The sequence below is a fragment of the Sorghum bicolor genome, chromosome 4 (genome assembly GCF_000003195.3).
Source record: "Sorghum bicolor cultivar BTx623 chromosome 4, Sorghum_bicolor_NCBIv3, whole genome shotgun sequence".
Taxonomy (NCBI): domain Eukaryota; kingdom Viridiplantae; phylum Streptophyta; class Magnoliopsida; order Poales; family Poaceae; genus Sorghum; species Sorghum bicolor.
Genome location: NC_012873.2, coordinates 7,030,715 through 7,058,135, shown reverse-complemented (window position 1 = coordinate 7,058,135; position 27,421 = coordinate 7,030,715). Strand labels below are relative to the sequence as shown.

Genomic DNA, 27,421 nt, shown 5'->3' with positions numbered 1-27,421 from the left:
CCAATCGGTTTCCTAATCCTTATTTCTTGATGTGAAAGATAGATTGGCTGGCTCTTCGGTCACCCATACTCTTAGTGCTTTTGACCAACTATAACATCACGTCTTGTTGAGGTTTGAAGATGATTAAACAAACCAGTCAAATGGTTGACCATACAGGTAATCTGATATTCCGTTCATTCTTTGTATTCTTGTTACAGGTTACTAGGGATGCTGTCCATGGTAGTGAAGCTGGGAAAGCAATTTCCTTTTATGTTCTTGATGCATTAATTAGTATTGACCATGAAAAGTATTTCTTAAATCAACTTCAAAGTCGAGGGATTCTTAGATCATGTCTGAGTGATGTTACAAACTATTTGTCAAAGGTATGTATTGCCACTACTCTATCTTGTTTTTTTTTTTCATTTTGAAATCTGCTGTCCTAGTTGGAGGCTTTAGCTATCATGCATTCACACCACTTTCATATTACTGATTTTCATAAAAACAAATGACTCTTTGGACTCTTTTTCTTTTTATATGCATGCTCAGGTGAGTAATGCGAAAATAGGAGAGTTGTAACTTACATTGGTGACCTAATTGCCAATGCATCTACCTAATTGCCAAGCTTGCTGGTTTTGATTTTCTTGTTTCAACTTCAAGAAGGGATTTATAATGGACAATTTTCTCAATTTATTTAGAATAGAATTTGTTTCTGTATTGATTTAGTATCGTATTTCACTATTTGATAGCATCCCAATGCCATCCCTGTTTGTGTTTGTTTTCGCAGCAAACAGTATAGATGCAAATATGGCATCATCTTTTTCCATTGTCGTATTATCTGAGCTGTTCACATATGTACAGCATTGTGCATACTTTATTTACCGCTAACTGCTTGGGCACAATCTTTTAAAATTATTGTGTCTTTTATTTCTTTATATGTTTAACAATGAATTGTATGTTTAAGTTTAGTTGGATATATGGGTCTAAAGTTACATTAACATTTTGCCACTGTACAAGGTATTTGGATACCTGAACTTGCTCAAAATGGATTGATATTTGTTTTGTAGCTGTATTCAAGAATATGCATAATTTCCAGAACTCTAGTTATTCTCTGTTTTTTTTAAGGCAGTGCACAAACATCTGTCATGTTTTATGAACCCTGAACCATGTATCATTTTCCTCTTGTAGTAGACATATATGCTAAACATGTCATGTTTTATGAACCCTGAACCATGTATCATTTTTGTCTTGTAGTAGACATACTCCCTCCGTCCTAATATATAAGGCGTAACCACTTTTTGTTCATATCTCATAATATAAGGCGTGCTCTCTCACAAACATTAATGTAGCACTATTAGTGCTGAGAGGGAGAGAATTAAATACGTTCTTGGTCTTTGAATCAAAGGGTACGCCTTATATACTAGGACGGAGGGAGTATATGCTAAAGATGAGCTATGAATCACTCTGAAAATGAAAATGGTTTGTCTAGAAAATGCCTCATGCAGGTTTTGTTGTGATAATCTATTCATCCTGCCCCTCTTCATGTCTGGAATTTTACCCAGATATATTGTGTCATCAGTTTTCTGGGTATTTTCCAGGATTCGTCATTGGCATCAGAATCTTCACAGCGGTTTTGCACTGTCGATGCTCAGTTTTCATTACTGCTGAGAATAAGTCATCATTATGGCAAACATGGTGCTCAGATTCTGTTGTCCATGGGTGCTTTACAAAATCTTTCATCATGCAACCTCATGGGTGGGCAGAAAAAGGTGCCACTTGTTCCCAAATATAACTATGTATGGTTTATGAATTCACACTTACAGTTTTGTATATTGTTAGGGAAATCCAAGGGCAATCTCCAAAATTGTAAAAGAACGGACTGGTGAAATTGACAAGAAGAGGTCACTTATTACACCTGTACTGCGAATAGTCACCTCTTTTACATCACTTGTGGACTCGGCTGATTTTCTTGAGGTTAGCTTATTTTGAATATCCAGATTTTTTTTGCCTGACATATGTATGTAAGGCATCTGCTAAAGCTAAACATTATTGGTTTATCTCCTAACTGAACTCAGTGTTATAGGATAATCATCGCACAATTTTATTGTGATAAATTTGAATAACATCAATGAATAAAATTGGTATTTGTGGTTCGTTACTGGGTCAATGGTACATGTATTTAACTTTACAATGTACTGCCAACTAAGAGGAAACTGTATCTTGGTATATATGTGGAATGTTGATAGCTGGATGCTACACAACTTAACTGCTGTGTAGTTTGAAATTTTGAGAATCTTGCCTTAGGAATCACATCACCTTTGTTGCCTTACTTGGTGATGAATTTTACATGATGCACCTGTCCTTTAGTTCTTCTGTGAATTTTCTATATTAATGTCCCTTATATAGTTTAACTCTTGATTCAGGTGAAGAACAAGATTGTACGAGAGATAGTGGACTTCACAAAGCAGCATCAGTCGGTTTTTAATAGCATTTTAAGGGAGAACATGACTGGAGCTAATTTGCTCACATTGGAGCAGCTTAACATGGCGGTTTCTATTCTCAGCAAGGTTTGTTATTCACTTTGTATTTGATTTTGGCCACTTGTAATCTGTTGTAGAGGTTCAGAGGTGCTATCAACTTTGTAGGTTTGGGCGTATGAGGAAAATGAGGAATGCAGCTATATTCAAGATCTATTTTCCTTGATGCATTCTCTTTTTAGCCTCGATTTTGGGTCTCTAAATTTTATGCAATCACCAAACATTATTGAGGTGAGCTTAGTCCTCTTTTTTTCTCGAACAAAGCTTAGTCCTCTTTATAATATTTGTATTGTAATGATGGCTTTATGCACCCATATAACTTTTCTAATACATCTACATGCTTCTAACCAGAATCATAAGTCAGAATTGATAGCATTTGGTCTTTGCTTCAGCCTTGTCTCTTACCTTTATGTTCTGGCTACAAAGAAGAACATGCGATTTCAAGTGAGTAATACTTGAAACCTTCCTCTGCTAAGAAAAATGTGGTTGTTGCAAGTTGAGTTTTTCTTAAAAGAAAATCAGGCACAAATGAGGGGCAGAGGGATTAGTTATGTCCAAATCTTGACACTGACTGTATTTTCTACACCTTCAATTTGCAGGTTTCGTATGAAAATAATAGTGATCAGCAGCACCCAACACTCCAAATGGTTTCTGATCTTCTGAATTCAGTAACACTTGCCCTAGAAAGAGTAGGTGAAGAAAAATATATGCTTTTAAACAAGGTAATGGTGTTTCTGACCTGCATGGTCACAAATTTACTTGAAGTGAATTTTGTTTTAATGGGTTAAAGTATGGAGAAGATAAGTTATACTTGGCAACATGAACTCGAAATACCGATATGGAATTGACTGAAATGTTCACTATCATTGGGAATTCTGTAGTAGTTCATGCTTTTCCTGCAATAACTAAAGCTAACTTGTCTGAATTTGTTATCTAGATCCATGACTTGAATGAGTTGTCCAGAAAGGAGGTTGATGAGATAATAAAAGTATGCATGAAGCAAGATTGCATCTCTCCCAATGATGACATCCGTAAGAGGTAAGCTCTTATTTTTGTCTCAAATCTTCACAATATTTTTTGTTCTGACGCTGGCTGGTTTGTCTAGCTAATCCTTCAACAATATGTGCTGTAACAATTTTTTTTTTATTTGCAGGAGGTACATTGCAATGATAGATTTGTGTTGCATGGCTGGCAACCGAGACCAGCTTATAACCCTTCTACTGCAAATAACGGAATGTGCCGTTACTATTCTCCTTATTCATTTTCAGGACGAGTAAGAATGATTATCAGTTCAACTAAAGGTTTATACCTCACTATTCTGTTCTTACATTAGAAAGTAAACAATTTTCTCTGCATTTGCAGTGCTTCTGCAAAAGGTCTTTCTTCATTTTCTGATGAACTTCTTCCTGTGCTGGAGAGACTAGAGCATTTGAAAGAGGTAAACCCCATATATGTACTGTATACTAGGGCTTTAGGTGTCTACCATGGTATACTCTGGCACCTGGAAATTATACGTTTAATGCTGGGATACGCTGCTACACTATTAACAAGAATCGAAGTATATGGATTTGGGATACGCTGCTACACTATGAACATAAATTTGAAAGAGCAAAAGATGCTTTCACATAGATTATGATGATTAATTTGGTCTGGAGTATTAAGACCTTTTTATTGGCCCTGCAGGACAAAGTTGGATGTAATCTGAAGTTGTTCCACAGATCCGTTACTACACTTAAGGAGATGACCATCAGAACCATGACCCTATGATGGCCGTAGCGTGTACAATGTACAATATATATGTTTCTTAGGATAGCTACTCGCTAGATTTGTTGATGTAAAACATTGTTGTGTAATCTCTCTTATGTATACACTAACACGGACTGTCACATGCCCATTTTTGAGAGTAAAATGCGCCAGGGTCCATTGATTTTTGAGGGGTTGTCATCTAGTAACATCAACTATCAAATTGCTTTTTTTTTTGTCGTTTTGCCCTCAGATCTAATGTGGCATGTACACTGTGCAACCACCGTGTGTGTGTTTTTCAAGAAAATCCTTGTGTTTCTCTAACTTCTATGCGGTCATCCTCCCTGTCTTACAGATGTCAAGGGAGAGTAGGAAGGTGAGCGTCGAGTGTTAAATTTTTATATTTGGTTGCGAATATGACATAGATATCTGAATTTGGGTATGGTAAATTTCCTACGAATACTAACAGCCCGTTTAGATTGGGAATGAAAATTTTTTGGTTGTCACATCGGATGTGTCGGAAGGATGTCGGGAGAGGTTTTTAGAAACTAATAAAAAAACAAATTATATAGCTCATCAGGAAACTGCAAGACAAATTTATTAAGCATAATTAATCTGTCATTAGTATATGTGGGTTACTGTAGCACTTAAGGCTAATCATGGAGTAACTAGGCTTAAAAGATTCGTCTCGCGATTCTCAACTAAACTGTGTAATTAGTTTATTTTTTTATCTATATTTAATGTTTCATACATGTGTCCAAAGATTCGATGGGATGGATAAAAATTTTTTGAGTGGGAAACTAAACAGGGCCTAAAGTACCCGTACTATTTACACCTCTAGGTGGAGGCTGGTGACCCCATTAAAGTAAGTATTATAGTAGGCTGTAAGCTGGCTAAATGATGATACGAAAGAGAAAGAAGAGGAGAAAGAGTAAAAGTGGGCTATAAGTTTATAGCCGGCTCAGAAAGTTTGTGAGAGAGACAAGTGGGTCATGTATTAATAGTGATGAGCTAACCATTATATGAGTGGACTGTAAGAAGACTATAAAAAAAATTTATAGTGAGCGGTTGGCTGTATTATTAGCCTTGCTATGCTTGATGAAATGCACAAAGGAGTGGGCGTGACACGTGCTCGTGCTCTTGCCTACGACGCCTGTCCGTGTAGCTGCTGAAAGTGCATCTAGGGTCTTCCAACAGAGGAGACAAAAAAGGCATTTTGGGTCACGCCTGGCCCCTGGGGAGCCTGGCCCCTGGGGATGAGCTACCGGCTCCGCCTAGGAGCTGGCCGGCCGGCAGCAGTCAAAATATGGAGCAGCATCATAACGAGCTGGTGAAGAATCCAGAGATGGGGAGCTGCGGCCGTCGGCGCCAGAGCAGCAACATTGAGTCTCTCTCTCTCTCTACCAGTGTGATGGTGGGGCGGGCGGCAAGGGCTCCGCGGTGGCTGGCGCAAGTGTGCAGTGGCGGCGAGCCCACGGTGGCGAGGCTGGCTGGCGGATCCATACTTGCGAAGCCTGGACGACGTGGTGCCGACGACGAAGCTTTTCCAGGTACGGTTGTGCAGCAGGATTGATTTTGGTCAAGGAGAGAGATGGAGTGGGAGGACGCATTTTTGGGTTCCCAGTCGACTCCGACGCAAATTGTATATTTGGTTTGTCTACTCTGTTGGACCATGAATTTTTCACCTCAAGCAACAGGGATGACCTATTTTTGGATTTGGGTATTGTAATGGCTAGCCCGTTGGAGATAGTCTTATGTTTGAATATAGAAAAAGTTGTATCGTCAAGAGGGACACAAATGGCAAGCTTAAAGGGAATCATGTGCTCTTTACTTATCCATAAAAATAACAAAACCCCAAGCCAAACCAAAGCAAAAAAAAGGCCCACCTATACATAGTAGTTAGCTCTTCATCGTCAATACGTGGCCCTCATCATTCAACCTGTTTATATAACATAAGTAGGCTAAGTGGACTATTGGCGTGGCCTTAGGAGAGTTTATAATACTCTAATCTAATAATTTACTCACATCATTTACTCAATGGTGGTGACATATATATTTGATATTTGTGCAACACTTCCACGCAGGCCCCTGCTTATGTATGAAGCAAACATTGTGTACATGACACAGCAACAAAGTGGCAAATCTTCTTTGAGCACAACCCACGAGGCAGGGATGAGCTGCAGTGCAAAGAAGCAGTTGTATGCACAGCACCACAACATGTCAATCAACCCAGTCATCTGCAACGTCGGCAGCGAGTTCGGCCCTCACCATAGTGGCGGCAGGGAGAACGCGTTCACTGTGGAGCTCCCGCTCCTTATCTCCCTGAGCGCCCTGAGCGCGGCCACCGTGCTCTTCATGTACATGCTCTCCATGTCCTCGATTTCCTCCAGCTCCATGTCCCCAGTGCCATTTCCGTTGGCCAGCGAGGCGCTGGGCTTCGCCGGCTTGTCGTCACTGTCGCTGTCTTCTTTCCCGTCGTCTTCGCTTGGCACAGACGGCTGGTTTCCGGGCAGGAGCTGGTCCAGCATCTCCTCGCACTCCTTGACGAGCTTGTACAGGACGTCGGTAGCGCAGAACGGCTCCTGCATTACGTTCTGGATGAAGGGCAGGCGGATCAGTGCGCCGGTCCTCTTGTCGTACTTCTTGAGGATCTTGACCAGTCCTGGTTAAACAGAGCATAACTCTGTCAGTCACAAGCGCAATTGGCAATAGCACGAACCGGCCGAGCAGCTAAAACTAATAAGGAGCCTTTTCTTTGTTCAAGTTCACTACTACTAAGATTACCAGCAGAATCATCCATTGTCGCACCTAACAAAGCAAGAAAAATGGAAATCTGCAAGACGATGTGTGTAATAACATGGCCGAAAACCAACCTAACTTCTAGGCATTACAAAGCTTACTAGAACTTCTTCAAATAGTTAAAATGAATTTTGATATTTTACATGTACATAAGCAAAATGTGTTCTAGACCAATTTTGCAGACATAACTGTTTTCCAGACGGAGGTATCTTCCACTTTAGTTAGGCCTTGTTTAGTTCACCCCTAAAACCTAAAACTTTTCAAGATTTCTCGTCATATCGAATCTTGCGGCAGATGCATGGAGCATTAAATATAGATAAAAATAAAAAATAATTACACAGTTTGTCTGTAAATCACGAGACGAATCTTTTAAGCCTAGTTACTCTATGATTGGACAATATTTGTCAAATAAAAACGAAAGTACTACAGTATCGTTTTCTCAAAAAAATTTCGAACTAAACAAAGCCTTATTGTACACGAAAGTGTATAAGTATATAAAACCAAGCATGAAACACTCATTTAAGTGTACTGAAAGCACCAATGCATATTCGGAGCTCCAGTGTGAAGACCTAATTCTAATAGAAGGTTCAAGTACAGTATGGTCAAAGGCTCAAAGCTACAACTTTAGTTCAGTACTTAAGTTTCACTTTCATGTGAAAAGCTGATTCTGCATGACATCGAGGAGAAAAAGTTCAACATAGGAGTAACTAAGAGTTTTTTCATTGAGAAGAAAACATTATGAATAACACAAGAAAAAATGGTTATTCAAAAAAATTGAGATAAATGGTCATTCCATGTCTACTTGTCTAGTATAGCTAAAAGAGTCAAATAGTGTCGTCAGTCCATTTCAATACTCCTTAGATTTGCTAGTTTTAAATATTTTTAAGTTGATTTGAGTCATTGACATCATTCCACAAAGTTTTGTGGGAACCACACTTATAGCACGCCTGACCCACAGTGGTGAATAAAGACTTTTCATTATCGTCCCACAGTCTAATGGAACCACATTTTTGACACATGACCCACGGTGGTGAATAATATTTTTCATGTTCCACTAGTACTCTAGCCTTACAAGTAAAACGGGTAGTTCAAAAAATTTGGAAAATAGTGATGCTTATGTGCATTGATGGGTATCTGTTTGAATTCAGTGCAAAAACTAGTCGGGACCTTTTGGCACGAGAGAACTGTGACATTTACAAAACAAACAATGCAGTTCAAATTTGTAGTCATGTATAGAACATTTTGTCCATGACTTTTTTAAGGTGACATAAAATCTATAGTTCAGGTCTCCTATGAGGCCCATGTGGCAAGTTACATCGAATCAACTAATGGTATTTAACATGTGTACTGTAAAATATGTAAAATAGATTGATCAGGCTATCTATCGTTAAAAAAATTAGGTTGACCAGGTCATTTTCAAATTTTATACTACAGTATATAAAATAACGTGTGATACGACAGCATAGAATATTCCTACTTCCCAGTCCCAGGACGAACACTGTGGTGCTGTTTATTTGGGGGAAATTTTTGGTTTTGGTTATTGTAGCATTTTCGTTTGACGTTTGACTTTTTTGACACCAAGTTTGACTATTCGTATAAAATATCATTTCTTTTGCCGTGGCTTGGTTTATTAATAAAAGTTTTTCAAGAATAACTTAAATTTAACTATGTTTGTACAATTTTTTAATAAAACGAATGGTCAAACTTGAAGTTAAAAAAGCAAACGAGTATTTGGTAATTATTATCCAATGGATGCATGATTCGATGTAATCGAGAATCTTAAAAAGTTTGCAAAACTTTGCATGAACTAAACAACCCTGTATCGTTGGAGATCTCAATTGTAACCTAACATTGTTCAGTTGGTAAAAATTTAATATTGTCCAATCGTGAATTAACTAAGTTTAAAAAATTCGTCTCGTAAATTATAGACAAACTGTGTAATTAGTTTTTATTTTCATCTATATTTAATGTCTTACGCATGTGACGTAAGATTCAATATGACCAAGAATCTAAATTTTTTTTTTTTGGATAAACATGACAAGCGGTAACGAGAAACAGGGCGCGGCAGGGGAGCGCGTGCTCACCGGTGTAGTTGAGCGCGCTGTAGTTCTCGAGCAAGACCATCTCGCCGTGGAAGTGGACGATCTCCTTCCGCACCCACAGAAGCTCCTCCGCCGACCCCATCTCCGCGGCGCTCACCACCCTGTCCTGTAACTCCTGCGCCCCCTCAATCCGACGACCCACACAAGAATCAGACCACTATTCGCCGACGCCGAGAGAGAGAGGTGGGGAATTGGATCAAGGAACCGATCGGCCAAGCAATAATTACCTTCAGCCGGATGACGTAGTCCTCCTCCTTCTCGAGGAAGAAGGCGTTGAACTTATCGAGCTCGGCGTCGAGGAGGGCGACAAACTCGGCCTCCTCCGGGGTCATCGCCGGCGAGGAACCGCCGCCGCCGCTGCCGCCGTACCCCACGCGCTGGCGCTTGCTCCGCCGCTCATCGCCGGAGCCGGCGGCGATTTGCTTGAGCCGCTTCTTGAGGTCCTTGTAGGACAGGAACTTGTCGCGCCAGTCCGGGAGCGTCTCCACGATCTGGTTGTTCAGGCTCTTGCCGAACTTCATTGTGATTTTGCGCCGAGGAACCAGAATTCGATCGGAGTGGTGGAGAATTCGGAGGGAGGTTGAGAGGAAGAGGGGAGAGGAGAGATAAATAGGGGGCGGGTGCAGAGGAGGACGAACGGAGGATATGCTGGGTGGTGGTGGGAAGCTCGGAATATTCCGGACGACGATATCTCGCGCGGCCGTGGCGGTTTTATGCGTGATGACGCGCGGCTTCGTCAGTTTGGTGGGAGGAAAAATGGTACGGGCACCCAATTGGTGTACACAAATTAAATGGGCCATGTCATTTGGGGCTATAATAAGGTGAATTTTTTTTACTTCAATCAATTATTAAAGTGTGGAAGACCCTCAGGCTAGATCCAAATCACTGGAACACAGATGTTTAACGTTCACCGGTTAATTTTTTATGTACAACTTTGTTGTAACTTGCAAGTACCATGCCAAGCGGTTTGAGCATTCAAGTATGGTACACATGAGCCAATTTGGAACATAAGAACTTCATAGAAATTATTACTAGGATTTTGTAGAAATCAATTCATTTAATAGGAAAACACATTAAACATGAAATTTTCCTCCATTATAAAGGGGGCCCTATATTGTAATAAGTTGTGTAGGTGTGTCGAGTCTTTGAAAATAGAACTAGCGGCTTGGAGAACATGACATGTAAAACTTGCGATGATTGGCGAAAGCAAAGATAACATGAACTAGGTTTATGACAGGCCAACATGCTTCGCTATTTGAAGCTATACATGATAAATAATATACCATGAATGTACTACTACAGAACCAAACAAAGGGAATCTAAGAGATTTAAGTGTATAGAATAATAAATAAAGGAAGCCAAGGGATGTCACCCTCAAGGCTTAATGATAATGCACTAGTAGAGATTTCTATTGTAAGGGCCTTAGTAGTAGTAGTCATACATCTTGTGCAACCAAACAAAGAACACATAAGGAAAGATGAACTACATTAAACAGACAAGCTGGCTTTCTCTTTTAGTAGGCCCAAACACAAGAAACTGAAACCAAGACTAACCATACACAGAATAGACTATTACAACTACAATGACATCATATTTTGGCATTGTTAAACTTTAGGATGAACATGGTGGCACAAAACTAAACAAGTTGAACTTGGGGTGTTAATTTATACAGTTTAAACATGGGGTGCAATAACAAAAATATGGTGCATGAAAGCTGTGCACACAACAACGAAGACTTGTAGTAATAAAAAAAATGATGAAGACTTGCATACAAAGTTTTCTAAAAAATAGAAATTATGACTCTTTTGGAGACAAGAAGAAGATAAGATGAAGGCACTAGTATTTTCTATGATCTTGGACTTTGAACTTTTTGTAGGTCTCAACATCATATCCCTTTTGCTTTTTGTCATGAATTTTGATATAATATGATGCTTGGAATTTTTGACTTTCGAGACAGTAATATCATGTGTTATGTGTTGTTATAGCTTATTGGCTCATGATACATGTTTCACTTTATAAATATAATTGGTTAGAGTTTTTGAAATTTGTGTGAGAACGCTACTTGTTTTAGCTCAGCAAAACATGCTATCTAAATGTTAATGCGGATTTTTTTGGCCCATCGCTAGTATGGAAATAAAGAAACAAGTACTTTTAAAACCAGGTAATCTCAACTAAAAGGATCCATTGTTGTCCCTATATGTCCTTACTCATTAAAATATGGTGTATCAGTATTGGTCCAATGTTCAAAACCAGCTACTAAAGGAAAGAGGTTTAGTAGTTTCTTTGTTTCTAGCCGGTTGGCTTTATTAGCTTGCAGCCCCAACTTAGGGGAGACAACTTAGAATAATATTAATGTCATTTTCCACATTGTTGGCAACAAACAATGTTGAACGCTTCTATGGGATATCCTATTTGATTCAAACCCAAAGGTTACCACGAAATATCGCCGCACGGATTATCGCCGCGTGACACCCTACCCCTCGCACGTCACCGTCACCATTTACAAAATTTTTTGGCACTTGCATGTGAGCCATGAAAATGATAGCCTGCATTATTGTTTGAGTTAATACGACAAGACACATTTCTTAACCAGGCAGAGTTGAGCAGATCAAAACTTCATTCCGTGTGCAACTCTCTCACATGGCCCCAATCGATGATGCAGGTGCCTGACTTTTATCATTTGGATTGCCACAGGTTTCCACTTCAATCTTCAACGCGAGATGAGGTTGAATTAGTTGCTAAATTTTTTCAAGATTTTCTGTCACATTGAATCTTTAGATATATATATATAAAGAGCACTGTAATTTACGAGATGATTTTTTTGAGTTTAGTTAGTGTATAATTAAATAATAATTATGAAAGTGCTACAATAGCTAAAACTAAAAAATTTCAGGAACTAAACAAGGCCTGAGATGATCTAGAGCACAACAACTTTTCTGCCACATTTCTTCTTTGGAGAAATTACCACCACAATTGTAGGCAAACTTGCCTCCGCTTGAATTTACGGGCGATACTAGCCATGACAATACTATCCTGTGTTCTATTTGTCGGAGTGAAAAATCCAGTGTGCTATGCATTTTTGGCCTGTTGGGAATGCCCAAAGAAGATTCCGATACGAAACGTAGCTACTGCCACTGTGTATGCATGCCGCTGGGTACACTTGACATAATAGTCGAGGCTTCACATGTGCCATGCCAAAGTCCAAAGCCACAGGGCAGCGCCACGGAAGATTCCAAGCATTATTCCGTTGGGGGAACGAATATCCAATACCCAGAGCGGATATGCCAGTCGATGCGACCGACGATGCCCGCCTCTTTCCCTCCGACCGTGTGTCTTCTCTGCGTGCCGCCGCCGAATAATCTTGGCGCGCTCCCCTCCGATCCCCCTGCCGCCGCGCGCGCCATTGGCCACTCTCTTCTCTCCTCGCAACAACAGAGCAAAGCCAGCCAATGAGCCATCTCCACACGTCGGCGTCGGCGTCGGCGTCGGCGTCGGCATCGGCACCGGCACGCGAGTGCTATGCCGGGGTCGGTGATCGACGGAGCAAGCTAGGCAGAGGCGTACACGTACGCACGGCCGGCGGCGGCGAGTCGGATGCTCTGCGGCGGCGGCGGCGGCAGCCGGCCGGCGATCGCGGCGCACGTACGTGCAGCTCCGGCCGCAGCGAACCAGCGTTCCGGCGCCGCGCGACGTGGAGGGGCCCACGTGAGTCAAGGTCTGCTCCGGTCAAGTTGACTTAAGATGCACGCTTTTGTTTGTCGAGATAGTGATATTTGTTGTTCGTGGGATGAAAGGGACACTTTGGTGGGACCTTGAAGATTCCTTAAAATAGAATGTGGAATTATGTTCATAGTTCTCACGAGTTCTCGTGTGCTATTAGCATGTTTGAGATCTCGTACGAAAAGTGTGTTAGGTAGGGTCAACTTTTAGGTCAAGTGAATCTACTTTCGTGTTGAAAGGTACGTGCACGTGTCAATCCACACGATCTTTATATAAAGACATCACATTATATAATCTCACCCGCCGAGTAAAATGGCTAATGTGGTATACACATGTAGCACACAATTATGTACGGTATTAAAAAATCTCGTATAGATTGGACCACATATATATTACACATAAGAAATTCAATATCATCTTCTCTCCTATCTTCAGCATAACCTTTCCTCCTTGCCATTGCCTTTGCTACCATCGATCTTACACTTCCATTTCCATCACCCTTGCGCCCACCGCTAAAGCAAGATCTAATGGCGTAAGAGCGGTCATCCTCTCTCATACTCTGTCAGACTCTCGTAACGCCATGTTAGTACGCCACGTCTATTGTCATTACCATTGTCTACCTGCTTTACTTTGAATATGTCGCGCGCGCGTGTGTATGACGGTTATAGCAACAGTCGATGGAGCTTTCACCCGAGCTTAATATCTTTTTCGTTGTTTGACAACTCTTATATTTAGCGTTAGGGACTGACACATTAAGCTTGAGGTCTCTATTTTTTTTTTCCCTAGACAAGAGTTGTTTTTATGAATCTTCTTCTATAATCTCAAAGGGATGGAGATGCCAAAACCCTTTAAGGGCTTGTTTGGATCTTATTTTCGTCTTCCGTAAGAGATTCAAACTGCGATGTGTAGATTTCCAATAACTGTTAATTAAGCGCGCGATGGTATCGGGTCACACCGTCACACGAATGACACTGCCACTCCGTTGTTGCATCCGCCATATATATATTGCACTGTACGCGCGCCTGTCTCTACGGCACAACACAACGAACGACCGCGCGAAGAAATCCTCTGCCACTCGGTTTTGTTTTGCAACCGGCCAACCGGAGCTGTTTCGATCCGTGAAGCAACCAACCGGGACGTGACCTCCGGTCTCCGGAAGGACATGGACCGTCGATATAGCTGGCAGCCAGGCCAGGCTAGACACCAATTCCGTAGCTCGTTGCATATTCTCATCATCTCATGCATGGAAATCATTAGGCCTGGTTTAGTTCTAAAAACCTTTTTGATTTAAATATTATAATATTTTCATTCTATTTGAAAATTAATGTACAATTATGAACTTTAGGCTTAAAAAGATTCTCGTCTATTAAATTACATGTAAACTGTACAATTAGTTATTTTTTAATCTATATTTAAAGCTTTATATATGGGTCTAAAAATTCGATGCGATGAGACGAAAAGAAATTCTTTAGAAACTAAACAGGTCTTAGCCATTGCGAAACTAACAAGATGGTGAGCTCTACGGCTCTACCGCTCACGTACTAGCGGGAGTCTTGGCTTTTTGGCTAAAACGCAGAGCCTCACATGCAGCGTACACATATGCTCTTCGATATGCCACTCCTTCCATAGTTTTGACCGACACGTATACATCTAGGCCTTGTTTAGTTCCGAAAAGTGAAAAGATTTCGGTACTGTAGCACTTTCGTTTGTTTGTGACAAATATTATCCAATCATGGACTAACTAGGATTAAAAGATTCGTCTCATGATTTCCAGCTAAACTGTATAATTAGTTTTTGTTTTCGTCTATATTTAATGTTTCATGCATGTGCCACAAGATTCGATGTGACGGGAAATCTTGAAAACTTTTTGGTTTCCAGAGTGAACTAAACAAGGCCCTAGCTAGACACCAAGTTCGTTCTCTTTGTTGTTGTGGGGCACCACCATTTTGGTATATTCCCATTTTCCTTCAGCTAAAAGCCTAAAACCCGTGACGTAATCTTAGATCAAGCAAATATTAATACTTCCCCATTCGCAAAAATCATAGTTCTAGCTTTATTCTAATCCAGATGTTTTTATATCTTCGATTATCAATTCCTATAAATGTGTATAGTTTAACAACAAGCAAATTGTAATATTAATTGCAAAATAATTATCATAGTGAATAAAAAATATTAACCTTGTCATGCTAAACTATATACTTCTTTTAGAAATGTTTAGTCAAAATTTAACAATATACCCCCTTCGTTCGAAATTTTAAGTCATCGTCCTGGCTTTTCTAGGTTTGTAGCTTTGCTACGTACTTTGATATATATGTATATATATAATGTCTATATATAGATAAAAGAATTGTGTCGAGGGTAAGGGTAAGGGGTCCCCTCAGCAATACGCATTATGAGATTGCCCGTATGAAGGTCGAGACCCTTAATTCGACGCTCCGATCTTACGTGTGCGCCGCCATCGACGGTCGCAGCCTCGAAGACGGAAATAGTCTCGAGCGAATCGGTTCAGGACTCGAGCGACGACTGCCATCGATGACGGAAGCGGGCTCGAGCGAACCGAGAGGTGTCGGGCGCGAGGACACTGTCCGCCGCCCGACGCGCGCACGCGAGCCGAAGCATTAAATGCACCTGACGCTTCCCCACCTAACACACAGGTCACGGAAGGCGTGATAGGGAGCAAGCTTCTGTCCCATCGTTCTTTTTGCAGCCTTCCCACCGAACGACCCAGGGCGAGTCAGGACACAGGAAACAAGGATGGAACGTCTAATCGGGACCTCCTCGAGACATCCAAGGTCAGCGCTCCAGATATCGGCATATTACGCGGCGCCCGACCCTCGACCGAGCGAGGTCCCTTCCCAGGGACAAGTCGGGCGTCGACTGACAACACCACAGCTGCTCCGCCGGATCCGCCACCATACTATACGAGCATGCGACCTCAGGACCAGCACAAGGCGGCTGGCAGGGCAGCACGCGGGAGCACGCGTAATCATCACCAAGCTATCAAGATGGGACGGCTCGAGGCCATGCCGTACGGAAGCCTCGAGTAGGTCAGCGCTCCATGCAGCTATCGATCCCTACTCTAACATCTATGCATGTACCCTGTGTCTCTCCTTGGAGCTATAAAAGGAGGGACTCAGGAATAGAAGAGGGGGACATCACAACACAAGAACCCACACACACGTAGCAGAGCGACACATTTCATACCACGCTTGTATTCGCCCTGTACAAGCACTTAGGTGCAAGATAATACGAACTCTCTCCCCCCGCTGGACGTAGGGCCTTCTCTTGCCCGAACCAGGATAAATCTCTGTGTCTTCTTGCATCACCATCCGGAAAGGGGAGCACGCATACAAATTTACTCGTTGGTGTAACCCCCCGGGGGAAAAAACACCGACAAATTGTGTGTCTAAAAAGATTCTATCTGGTTTAGTTATGAGCTACGGAAAAATGTTGTGAGTATGAATAAAGCTACTATGAAGATATGTGCTAATTAAAAAAGCTGAAGCTATTTGGTGAAACAAGTATAAAACTTACTCTCTCTCTATCTCCCTTGAAACAATGGCGAAACAAACTCTTTATTTTGAAAAGCAGAGAGCTAAAATAGGGTCCAAAGTGCTTTTGAAAAGAACAACTTCAGATTTTACCTATTTAGTTGGCACTACAAGACCTTAGACATTCTATGACTAACTAATTATGACAAATACAATATTTTTCATGTCACTGTACCCCTTCTATGACACTGCAGTGACGATATGGCTATAGTCATAGAAGGTGGGTCACAATCCCCCTTCTGTGACTAACAGACCCAATTGTCATTACTAGTGACAATTGCATGGATTGTCATCAGATTATGACAATAGTATTTGTCACTATATTTGTCATAATACGTTAGACGAGATGATGACAAGTGTCCAAGGAGTTGACGTGGCATATGACATGGCACAAATAGTATGACGAAAATAATTGTCATAAAAATAAATTCAGCCCAATTAAAGCATGGGCTGGTTTTACAATTATATTTCAAATATGACTAATTAGCCCATGGGCCAGCCAACCAATTTTGGCCCATTTAGTAACAACTTTTTTATTTTTTTCAACATAAGCGCAATAACATTCCAGCTCGGTTTGCATTCAATACTACAACCCAGTTTACATCCAATATTACAGCCCAAGCCCATATAAAGAATCATCATACATAATAAAGCAAATACAATTTAATAATAATATAGATTGGACATCCAAGTAGATCATTTTCTTCAACTAATGGTTCACACAACCATAAAATAGTTCAATAAGTCAACAACCATACAATGGTTTATACATCCATCCATCAAATCCATCAATGACCAGCCATAACAAACATACATCCATCAAATTAAAAGTAACAGCCATATTCCAATCACTACAATAGCAGCAGCATGGCAGCGCCTTGGTCATCCAGTCACAGCAGCAGCAGCATGGCAGCGCCTTGGTCATCCAGTCACAGCAAAGGCAGCAGCATGGCAACACAGCAAGTTCCAGTTAGCAGCAGCTCACAAACAGCAGCAGCAACACTCTGGTCACATTTCCAGACATTGCAACAAAATGATAGATCACCATATACTAACAGAAATAGCACACTACTCCAATCATGCCAAAAGGATGAAAACATGGTGTTGGACTCCAGTCAGTCACACTACACTTCACAGATCACCAAAATGAGTCCAACAACCTGCAAAGAACAGGTGTTAGAAATTAAGAAATGATCACACCATCTCTAAGTCTGATACCTAGCAATTAGAAATTTTAGTTAAAAATGTTGTGACCAAAATAGTACATGCCAAATAATCATATAGTACACAAAAGATCATGTCTCTATTTTGTGCACATTTATTAGACATTGCAAGAAACTATTTATGGTGGTCTAGCAAGACGCAAGTCAAACGCAATGGACATACTTGATTCCAGTAACACATGGAGAGTTAAATTTATAAGTTCATTTGATTTTAATAACTAATAGTATCATAGAATATATTTATAGTATCAAATAGTTGAGAGCTCCATGAACTAGAAACAGAAACTGCATTATGTCAGAAGAGGCATAGCACAAGTTGAAGCTGGTGTACCTGAGCACCACAAAGTTAAGGAGTGGTCTGATGAGTGACTTGACTCTGTCCAAATGATATCATCTGCCGAATGAGCTTATGAGTATCTGCTGTTGCCTTCTTTAGGATCTCAATCTCCTCATCCTGTTTCTTAGCTTTTGCCTCAGATTCTAGTGCTTGGTCTTCTAACCTCTGGAGCTTATGCCGAAGTCCTGCAGATTCCTCCTTTTCAGCCTCCAATTGAGCTTGTATCTCTTGCATCTGTGGTGAAATAGTTTTTACAGCGGCAACAGGCTGCTGAAGTCCCACATTGCGAAGGAATGTGCTAGACTTTGACAGCACTTGGGAAACAATCTCTGTGCAAGTCTTTTCTTGCTCCCCTTCTTGTACTGATCTTGTCATAATTGCTTCCATATCATCCTAGCAAAATAATGATTTTTCAGTTTGTATTTATCTGTAAGGTTCATTATGTAGTGTGCTAAGAAATAGGAGGTTAAAATTTATACTTACTACAGCTTTCTTGGCAGATTCACTGTAACCCTTTGTTTTGCTGCAATGTGTCAACTTGAAAAGATCAACTGCAGTGGGCTCTATACCTTTGTATTTTTCTTGCTTCTGAAATGTACAAAACAGAATGACATGAGCAATACATATGTTTAAATACACACTAAGAGCAAAACATGTTCACAACTAGATGGCATGATATATCTTTTTTTCTTACCGCGACATAGGCTGCTGCAATGTAAGACTGAGATCCAGTACACTGATGAAACTTAACTTTTGCACGGTTCAGTTTGCTCTTCACACATCTTTCCTAGACATGAAACAATTATGTAGCATCAGTAATACAGATAATTAGGCAAAAATGAGAACTATCAGGTTCATACACTACTAACTTAAAGCTCTAAAATGCTAATTCTGTACTATTGTACATCTTCAATTAAGAGCAATATAGCTTAGCATTCAACATACCATTCTTTATAATAAAGCTTCAATACTACAGTACACAATGAATAGTGTCACCGAGAAAATCCAATTAGTGTCCAGCAAAAAGTTTCAAATGGGAAAATAATTTAACTGTCAAGTAGGCAATCAATGGTGTCTAATAAAAATGCTAGTGTTCTGAAACAATGACATTTGCTTAAATTGTTGTCAAGTGGGCAAGCAAACCCTCTTCAAATTTCAGCCATATAATTCTGGTTTCTGAATCAGCATAGTTTCACTTTAGTTTTGTCTTAGATCTAAAGCATTGAATCTTAATTATCTGAAAAATAGATCTAAAGCACTGAAAATAAAGCATGCAAGGCTTTGCTCCTATTGTTGTACAGAAAATAAACAACAATAGTAGCTGCTCATATCAAAATCACCCCAGATCCTTAGCAAAAAAACTAATCCTATAATCATCAACATTAGAACTGAATGAAGCACACATTCACACAGAATAATACAACTACAGGTTGTAATATCTCAAATGAATTGGGTTACAACGCAGAAATTAATATTGGCATAAACCATACCTTGTGTCTAGGGTCTGACCACATATCCACCAACTTTCTCCATTCCTCATCAGTCATAGACGAACATGGTGATGTAGTCCTAACTTGATTTGCCGGTACCCCATCAAAGTATTTCTTCTTGAGCCGATACCTCATTTGGATGGTTCCTCGCTTTAGTATGTCAGCACATGCAGAAGTTACACTATCCTTTTCACCAGTCATGTTCAATTGTATCTATACATTGAATAGCATAATATTAGTATTTAAAAATGCAAAAGGGCAGAATTAGCATATATTAAACTAATCAAACAACATCTTACAGATAGTTTGCCAATGAAGTTGTTCAATTGGTCATTGAATTGATCCTTGTCCTTCTTGTACTCTTTCCAACTTGTATAGATGGGTACATGTTGCCTGAGTATGATCCCACCCTCAGAAGCTAGCTTTGCAGCTTGCATAGGTGCCTCCGGCCTTCTTTTCCCTTCCTTTATCACAACTGGTATCCTAGACCCTAAACCTCTGGTCATGTTATCCAGTTCTATGCCCATACTCAATCCACGTTGCTCCACTTGTGTACTTGCAGCTAGGGTGCCTAAATAATACATTTCAGAAACATTATTTTCAATAATAAGAATCATGTGACCATAACGAATGAATCAGATCACATAAATTGACATTGGGGAAAAGTAGTTGACGGCACTTGCCTTCTTAAGCAATGTCCATCCCATCCTCATTCTGGATTAAAGTAGAATCCAGTACTGGTGGTGGCACCTCTGCTGCTTGAACTAGGCTTAGGGCAGCTGCTTCTTTTTCTCTCATGATACTCCCCCTAGTGCACCTTGTTTGTTCCAAATTGTCAGGTGCCAGCACCCTCTTGCCTGGTGCTCCTTTTGCAGCAACAGGCGGTGCCACAACCTTACAAAGCAAACAGAGACAAGACACCATAAGAAATTGAGAGATTTACGGTTTGAAGTTGTCTCGTGCTAGACATCTTGCATTACAGCAGCATCATATAAAATCAATATAACACAGAATTAAAAAATATCTAACATGATGTTTAGTAGAAGAGTCGCTACCTCAAGTTTAGTGCTTTCACTAAGCTGGCCATCAGCCTTTCTTTTCTTATCTGGTTTCTTAGCATATGACTGGTGAACAATGTGAGCTAGTTTTTTGACACCCAACTGCTGCAACCTCTGATTCAACCTCATGATATTCTGAGCCCTCTTGTTCTCAATGGCAGTCAATGCTGGATCTGTAGATATATTGGTAGATTGGAATCAGTGGCAGATAAATAAATAAATTGACTAGATGTTTAGATCATGCTCCGCCACTGGCAGGAACCTTCCTAAACCGAGACTTAATCTCTACACAAGCATGATACATCCCATTGTGTTCAGTCAAAAAAACTACCCATCGTGAAGAATATGTAATTTTAATCCTTGATTCTATTTTAATTTCAAACCCAATTGAATAGAAGAATTGGTAGTCTAGAAGAATAAGGCTACAATCTACTGCTACTGAGCTACAAATACAGATTAGAAAAATACGAGATTGAAGAAGCCAGTCCCGATTCAGAGAGCAGAACAACAGAGACCAAAGGGACACATGGTCGACCATGCAGATCCGCCCCTGGCCATATCCAGAACCCCTGGCCATATCGAGAACCTTACAGATGAATGGCAAGCAGTACCTGGGACCTCCATTGATGGTCTTCCATCCTCTTCCCCGGCGGCATCTTCCTTCTCGTCGGAGAGGCAACAGGAAGGAGGCAGCGACAACAGGAAGGAGGGAGCAGCAGCAGAAAGGAGCGGAGTGGCGGCGGCAGTCAAGTTTGGAATGGGGAGTGATTTTAGGGTTAGGTTTCCATATATATGTGTGTGGCATACAATGTCAAAAATACCCTCACCTGGGCTGAGCGACACTATGGCTGGTAGGGGCAGAAGTGTTCTTCTCAACCAAAAATAGAGGCGCGCTGGGCTGGTTTGCCTCGCACGGGTTGGCGGGAAACCATTTTCATTTTTTCATTTATACTATTTGTTGGGAAATTTATTAGTGATAATTTGTTTAGCTCTAAATTTTTTCTAAGTTGAAATAGAGTGGTATGAAATTGATGAAAAATTCTGTTAAAAATTTGAGATGTGGAATAAATGGTCATGCACTCTTTGTTAAAAGTTGACACCAGTGATGAATTATTTATTTTTTGTTTCCCATTGCCTTAGGGCACTCACAATGCAAGACTCTATCGCAGAGTCTAAGACAATTAATTACATATTATTTATGGTGTTTTGCTGATGTGGCAGTATATTTATTGAAGAAAGATGTAGAAAAAATTACCAGGGTGGAAAATCAAAACCGAGACCAAACCCGATAAGTTTCGGGGCGCTGAACCAAAAAAACGTATGTGAAAAAACTTGGTGCTTAATCCCCTATATAATATGGTGTGTCGTTATATGCTCCATATGCTTAATCCCCTAGATCCATATTATTCTTATATTTAGATTTTAGAACAATATTCATTAATCCTAGATAGATTTTGAGTAAAGCTTTAAAAATATCAAATGTTTTTATAAATTTGGATTTGGTAGTTCATTTGAAAAAATAAGAAAATAAAAAAATATTGCCCCTGTGCATCTCGCCACAGTGCAATCATAATATTTTTATAATACACACCAAGTAAATATGAAAAATAGACTGTGGAACAAACTAAGACAAAGAAATTGCATCATTTGTAAAAAAAAAGACATTCCAGCAACCTGACACCATGTGAGAGCTAAAATCACTTGTGTAGTAGAAACGTGACACCATGTGAGAGCTAAAATCACTTGTGCAGTAGAAACAAGGCACAAAATGGTACAGGCAATCCATCGTATCAGCAAAAAATGGCAGCAGAAATCTGGAGGACCAAGAACTAGGCCGAGGAACACAGTACAGCTGGAATTCACATATCTCAATTCAGAAGTTTACATAACTAAGTTCACAAATGGTAATTATTTTACAGCTCACAAATTCATCAGCTTCTAAGAAACAATTGGAGCTGTTTAAAAACAACAATTTCATCACAACTGAGATTCATAGATCTCAATTACTCAACATCACTATACTCACCATCATCATTAGGGATTATAATTGTACATTCATTTTCACTATCATACTGCCCTAAGGTATCATCATAATCATCATTGTACAGGTCATGTTCTTCAACTTCCAGATCCTGTTGCCTACAAATCTGATCAACTAAGGATGCCTCTACACTAATACCGTCTTCTTCGTTGACTGGCTGTTCGTTGACCGAAGATCCTTCATGAGCTTGAACTAGAGATATTTCTTGCTCATCATCTTGGTATGTCAGATCAACCCCTCCCTCTTGCCCGTTATCATTTTCTTCTTCATTCACATTCCACAAGTGCCGATGAGAAAATTTTTGAACAACTTTCCAGGGTTCACCATGCTTGTTATCATCCAAGTAGAAAACCTTTGTTGCCTGGGTGGCAAGGATGAAAGCATCACCCTTGTACCAACAACTGCCATGGCTGATGCTTTTGAAATATCCATCATTCTTCATCCTAGACTTCATGCTACAGGTATCAAACCAATCACACTTGAATAACACCACTGTCCTTTGACTGTTGGCATCAGAGTTGTACTGCAACTGTATTACTTCTTTCAACTGACCAAAAAAGTCTATATCTTCTCCATTATGTGACCCCTCAACCATGACTCCACTATTTTGTGTTCTTCTATTTCTCTCACGGTCCACGGTGTGATATCGGACACCATCAACAATACATCCTGAAAATATACGAAATCTAAGAAGTGGTTGACTTGCCAATGCATATAGGTCTTCATTGATTTGTTCTCCATTCACAAACCTTCGGGTAGCAAGCTGTAGTAAATATATATATTAGCAAGGTTTCCTATACTGAAAATACTTAAATAATGACTCACATGTTTCATAAACCATCCTGGAAATTCCTTAGCAAGGTTCCCCTCAACATCACTATTGCCAGCACTCTCTAGCTCATTCCTATAAATCCTGCAAACAGGTGCACACTTCCCATGTGAGAGCTAAAATTTTAAATGACAGACAAATTAAAACAGGTGCATTATTGAAGGACATACTCTATAAATGGCTCGACCTCTGTAGTATTGTTGAGTACATACCAAACCATCCTGTCATAATCCTTCTCATCATATGTAAGCCTCGGTGCCCCCAACAGATTTGCTCCATGCTCAAAAATAGATAAACTACATGTACTCATTGGAACACGCTCTTTGTTCCTGCCCTCACGATTGTGCCTAGTGTCAACATCATCAAAATACCTTGAGCAAGCAATCAAGCACTCATTTGCCACATATGCCTCTGCAATGGAGCCCTCAGGCCTTGCCATGTTCCTCACAAAACGTTTCAAGGTCAACAACCTACGTTCTACAGGGTACATCCATCCATATTGAACTGGACCTCTTAGGATTGCATCATCAATTAAATGAATGGACAAGTGCACCATCACATCAAAAAAGGCAGGCGGGAAAATTTTCTCAAGCTTGCACAATATTATTGGGATTTCACCTCTCATTCTGTTCAAGACATCTAACTTCAATTTCTTTGCACAAATTTGCTGGAAAAAGTTACCTAATTCAGCAATTGCTTCATATATTTGCTTATGCATGATTCCTCGGAGACCAACTGCTAATATCCTTTGTAGAAGGATATGACAATCATGAGTTTTCAATGCTTGTAATTTGCATTCATCAACACTAACACACTTGCTAAGTTGGAGGCATATCCATCTGGGAATTTGACATTCTTTATGAAAGAACAAAAAGCACTTATCTGGGCCTTAGTCATCATATATGGAGCATGTGGAATAGAGTATGATGAATTCCCATCGTCCTTCAAGTGTAAATTTTTCCTTATGCCCATATCTTCCAAATCAAGCCTCACACTAATAGAGTCCTTTGACTTGCCTGCGATGTCGAGAAATGTACCGAGAAGGGCCTCACATATATTTTTCTCAATATGCATAACATCAATATTATGACGTAGCTTCAAAGTAGACCAATATGGCAAATCCCATAGAGTCGACCTGCGCTTCCAGCATTGACCTTCTTCTACCCTCTTTCTCTTTTTGTTATTAGGATGGTCGCCGGGTTTTACATGTTCCACCCTCGCCAATTGCTGCATATATTCATCGTGAGTAAATTCTTCAGGTTGTGCACGTTCTTCAGTCTGACCATCAAAATCTTTCTTTCTCCTCCAAATATGGTCTGCTGGAAGAAAACGACGATGGCCTATGTAACAAATCTTATTTCTAAGTCTTTTATAACAAGGATGTTTATCACAGGGAACACAAGCATAGTAACCTCTGGTTACTCTACCTGAAAGTGTGCTCAATGCCGGATAATCATGAATGCACCATATGACTGCAGCGTGAAGATCAAATTCTTTTCCAGTCAATGCATCAAACGTAGGGACACCACTCCAGAGATCTAACAATTCTTCAACTAGTGGCTGTAGGAAGAGATCCATATCCTTTCCTGAGCATGCTGGACCAGGAATAAGTAGGCACATCATGAAGTTGGATTGCTCCATGCATTGCCATGGAGGAAAGTTGTAAGGGATAAGAAATACTAGCCACATGCTATATGAGGAGCTCATCTTCCCAAACGGATTAAACCCATCAGTAGCAAGGCCAAGTCGGACATTCCGTGCATCATTTGCAAACCATTCATACTTACTATCAAAATCCTTCCATGCCTCACCATCAGCAGGGTGGCTAAGCTCATTGTCCACCGGTTTCCTCTTCAACTTGTGCCATTGTGCCTCAGCTGAAAGTTCTTTGGATCCAAACATCCTCTTCAACCTTGGAATCAAAGGAAAATGCCTTAAAACCTTTTCTGGAATCTGCCTTCGGCCATCTCCATCCTTCCATCTTGAAGCCTTACATATTGGGCATGCATCCTTTTTTGCTAACTCCTTTCGGAAAAGAACAAAGTTATTTGGACACACATGTATTGACTCATATCCAAGTCCTAATGCACGAATAACTTTCTTCGCTTCATCATAGGATGTAGGGATACAACAATTTGGAAATACCGAACTTAACAAGTCTAAAAAAGCACTGAATCCAACATTGCTGATTCTGTAAAATGACTTGATGTGGAGCAACTTCACCACAAAAGAAAACTTAGTATAGGGACCATCGGGGTGTAGCACCTATTTCATCTCTTCTAATATTGCAGCAAACCTTGACTCCGTTCTTGGTCCATGATTTTGATCAGGGTACAGATCTTGTACCATACGGTGCATTTCATCATCTTCTAGATCATCTTGAGGCTCATTCGTCCCAAACTCAGCACTATAGTCAACATCTTCATTCACATGCTCAACATTGCAGCCATTATCTTCATTCAATTGCTCAACATTTTCATATATCATGACCAATTGTTCTCCATGATGTATCCACCTAGTATATGTGGTAGACATCCCATACATTAATATGTGATCCTCCACTTCTCCTTTATATTTTTTTAACCGATTCAAACATTTCCGACACGGACATAATATCTCCTGACTGCCACTCAAATTTTCAGAAACAAAATTCATAAACTCGTTGACCCCTTCCCGATGCTCCCTGCTAAACAACCTAGCATTCATCCAAGTTCTGCCCATCTGTGACACATTGAAATAATTCTAGCAAGGAATCAACAAGTGATCACTGCCCGTAATAGACTGCTATTTGCCTATTTCTATCACTTCAAATCTATTGTTTCAATCGAACTATATAACCAAAATATAAGTTCATCTCATATGTACCTTTCCTTCCTAATGGAAGGGCTTGGGCCTGTCTCTGGTCGACCTCTCCCGCGGCCAGCACCAATCCCAGGATGAAGCTCCTGGGGGCAATCCCACCGTCTCAGCTAGTGAAGCCCGGTGGCCTGGAGCTGCAGCCAGGCGTCAAGCTCCAGGAAGCGCGTCGGGCTACTGCCGTCGGTGTTGTGGTCTTGCCTCCGGTAGTGGCCTGCTGCCGGTGTCGTCGGGATCCGCCAGACGCGTTGAGAATCGGCCGCCGCCGCCGGCGACGGCACCAGCTAGCTTCGATCTCCTGGGATAGGGTTGGATGGCGTTGGTGAGATGCTGACGGCGGCGACGACAACGGGTGGCGGCCTCTGGCAAGCAGCGATGGGCAAAGGGCGGCGGCCTCCTGCAAGCGGCGATGGGCAAAGGGCGGCGGCCTCCTGCAGGCAGGGTTGGGCAAAGGGCGGCGGCGGCGGACTCCTACTGCGAACGGACACGGACAAAGGCACGCATCCGCTCCTACTCCAGAGTACAAAGTGTTTATCGGGATGTGCCTTGTGTCTCCAAATCGAGACAGAACAAAATAAAAACGAATCCACATATCAACAAATAGTGGTGACTAGCTCAGTGGATGTCCATTCTTTACCAAAACCAAGGGCGTGGGTTCAAATACCATATGCCATAGTTTTTGCTTAATTTTTAAATTTATTTTTTTTAATATAAACCTTAATATTTACCTTATGTAGGTGGGTCCCAGTTCACCTAGACATGGCTGTGCCAAAATACTTTTTAAAATAATTTTAAATTTATATCATCTTCACATCTTACCAATTTTTGTGCCAAAATATATATTTGAAAGATTTTTAATTCATGACAATCATATCTCATCAATTTTGTTATGAGCTATTGTCACAAAGTTTAGAAAAAATGATTTTAAATTTATGACAATCACATTTTATCAATTTTGTCATTAACTGTTGTCATAAAGATTAAAAAAGGCACATGGTGAGTATTGTTTATGACTAAATCATAACTTTGTCACATATACTTGTCATCCAAAGAAAAATTGTCATAAACACATTACTTTCGTGACTAAAAGATGCTTTGGTCATGTGAAAATTGTCATAGAAGGCCCAATCTCTTGTAGTGTGGCTTTTGTTTTGTTTTT

The 27,421-nt window shown here is 40.5% G+C and overlaps 3 protein-coding genes across 7 annotated transcripts in view; 1 reads left to right on the top strand and 2 right to left on the bottom strand.

Annotated features, from left to right (window-relative positions):
• The window catches only part of LOC8071657 (nuclear pore complex protein NUP205), a 28,109-nt gene extending 23,617 nt beyond the window's left edge, over positions 1 to 4,492 (top strand). The window contains exons 35-45 of the mRNA XM_021459008.1: positions 198 to 362; positions 1,575 to 1,745; positions 1,816 to 1,950; positions 2,400 to 2,543; positions 2,622 to 2,744; positions 2,865 to 2,957; positions 3,113 to 3,235; positions 3,451 to 3,551; positions 3,667 to 3,786; positions 3,876 to 3,951; positions 4,197 to 4,492. Coding sequence (XP_021314683.1) covers positions 198 to 362; positions 1,575 to 1,745; positions 1,816 to 1,950; positions 2,400 to 2,543; positions 2,622 to 2,744; positions 2,865 to 2,957; positions 3,113 to 3,235; positions 3,451 to 3,551; positions 3,667 to 3,786; positions 3,876 to 3,951; positions 4,197 to 4,280 — 1,335 coding nt within the window. The 3' untranslated portion in view covers positions 4,281 to 4,492. The remainder of the gene's footprint in view (positions 1 to 197; positions 363 to 1,574; positions 1,746 to 1,815; positions 1,951 to 2,399; positions 2,544 to 2,621; positions 2,745 to 2,864; positions 2,958 to 3,112; positions 3,236 to 3,450; positions 3,552 to 3,666; positions 3,787 to 3,875; positions 3,952 to 4,196) is intronic.
• On the bottom strand, positions 6,063 to 9,837 carry LOC8071656 (SPX domain-containing protein 1). The gene is made up of 3 exons (XM_002451698.2): positions 9,385 to 9,837; positions 9,140 to 9,272; positions 6,063 to 6,918 (listed from the first exon to the last, which is right to left on the bottom strand). Exons 1-3 carry the CDS (start codon positions 9,676 to 9,678, stop codon positions 6,521 to 6,523), a joined length of 825 nt encoding a protein of 274 aa, XP_002451743.1. The 5' UTR covers positions 9,679 to 9,837; the 3' UTR covers positions 6,063 to 6,520.
• LOC8071655 lies at positions 17,074 to 26,774 on the bottom strand. 5 transcript variants are annotated; one of them, XM_021458364.1, is made up of 9 exons: positions 26,272 to 26,774; positions 20,534 to 20,709; positions 20,162 to 20,372; positions 19,778 to 20,049; positions 19,479 to 19,691; positions 18,683 to 18,775; positions 18,472 to 18,576; positions 17,983 to 18,381; positions 17,074 to 17,588 (listed from the first exon to the last, which is right to left on the bottom strand). In XM_021458364.1, the coding sequence occupies exons 4-8, from the start codon at positions 20,003 to 20,005 to the stop codon at positions 17,998 to 18,000; spliced, it is 1,023 nt and encodes a 340-aa protein (XP_021314039.1). In that variant the 5' UTR covers positions 20,006 to 20,049; positions 20,162 to 20,372; positions 20,534 to 20,709; positions 26,272 to 26,774; the 3' UTR covers positions 17,074 to 17,588; positions 17,983 to 17,997. The 5 variants fall into 5 exon arrangements, with proteins under 5 accessions (XP_021314039.1, XP_021314040.1, XP_021314041.1 ...); XM_021458365.1 differs by lacking the exon at positions 26,272 to 26,774 and adding an exon at positions 21,148 to 21,510; XM_021458366.1 differs by lacking the exon at positions 20,534 to 20,709.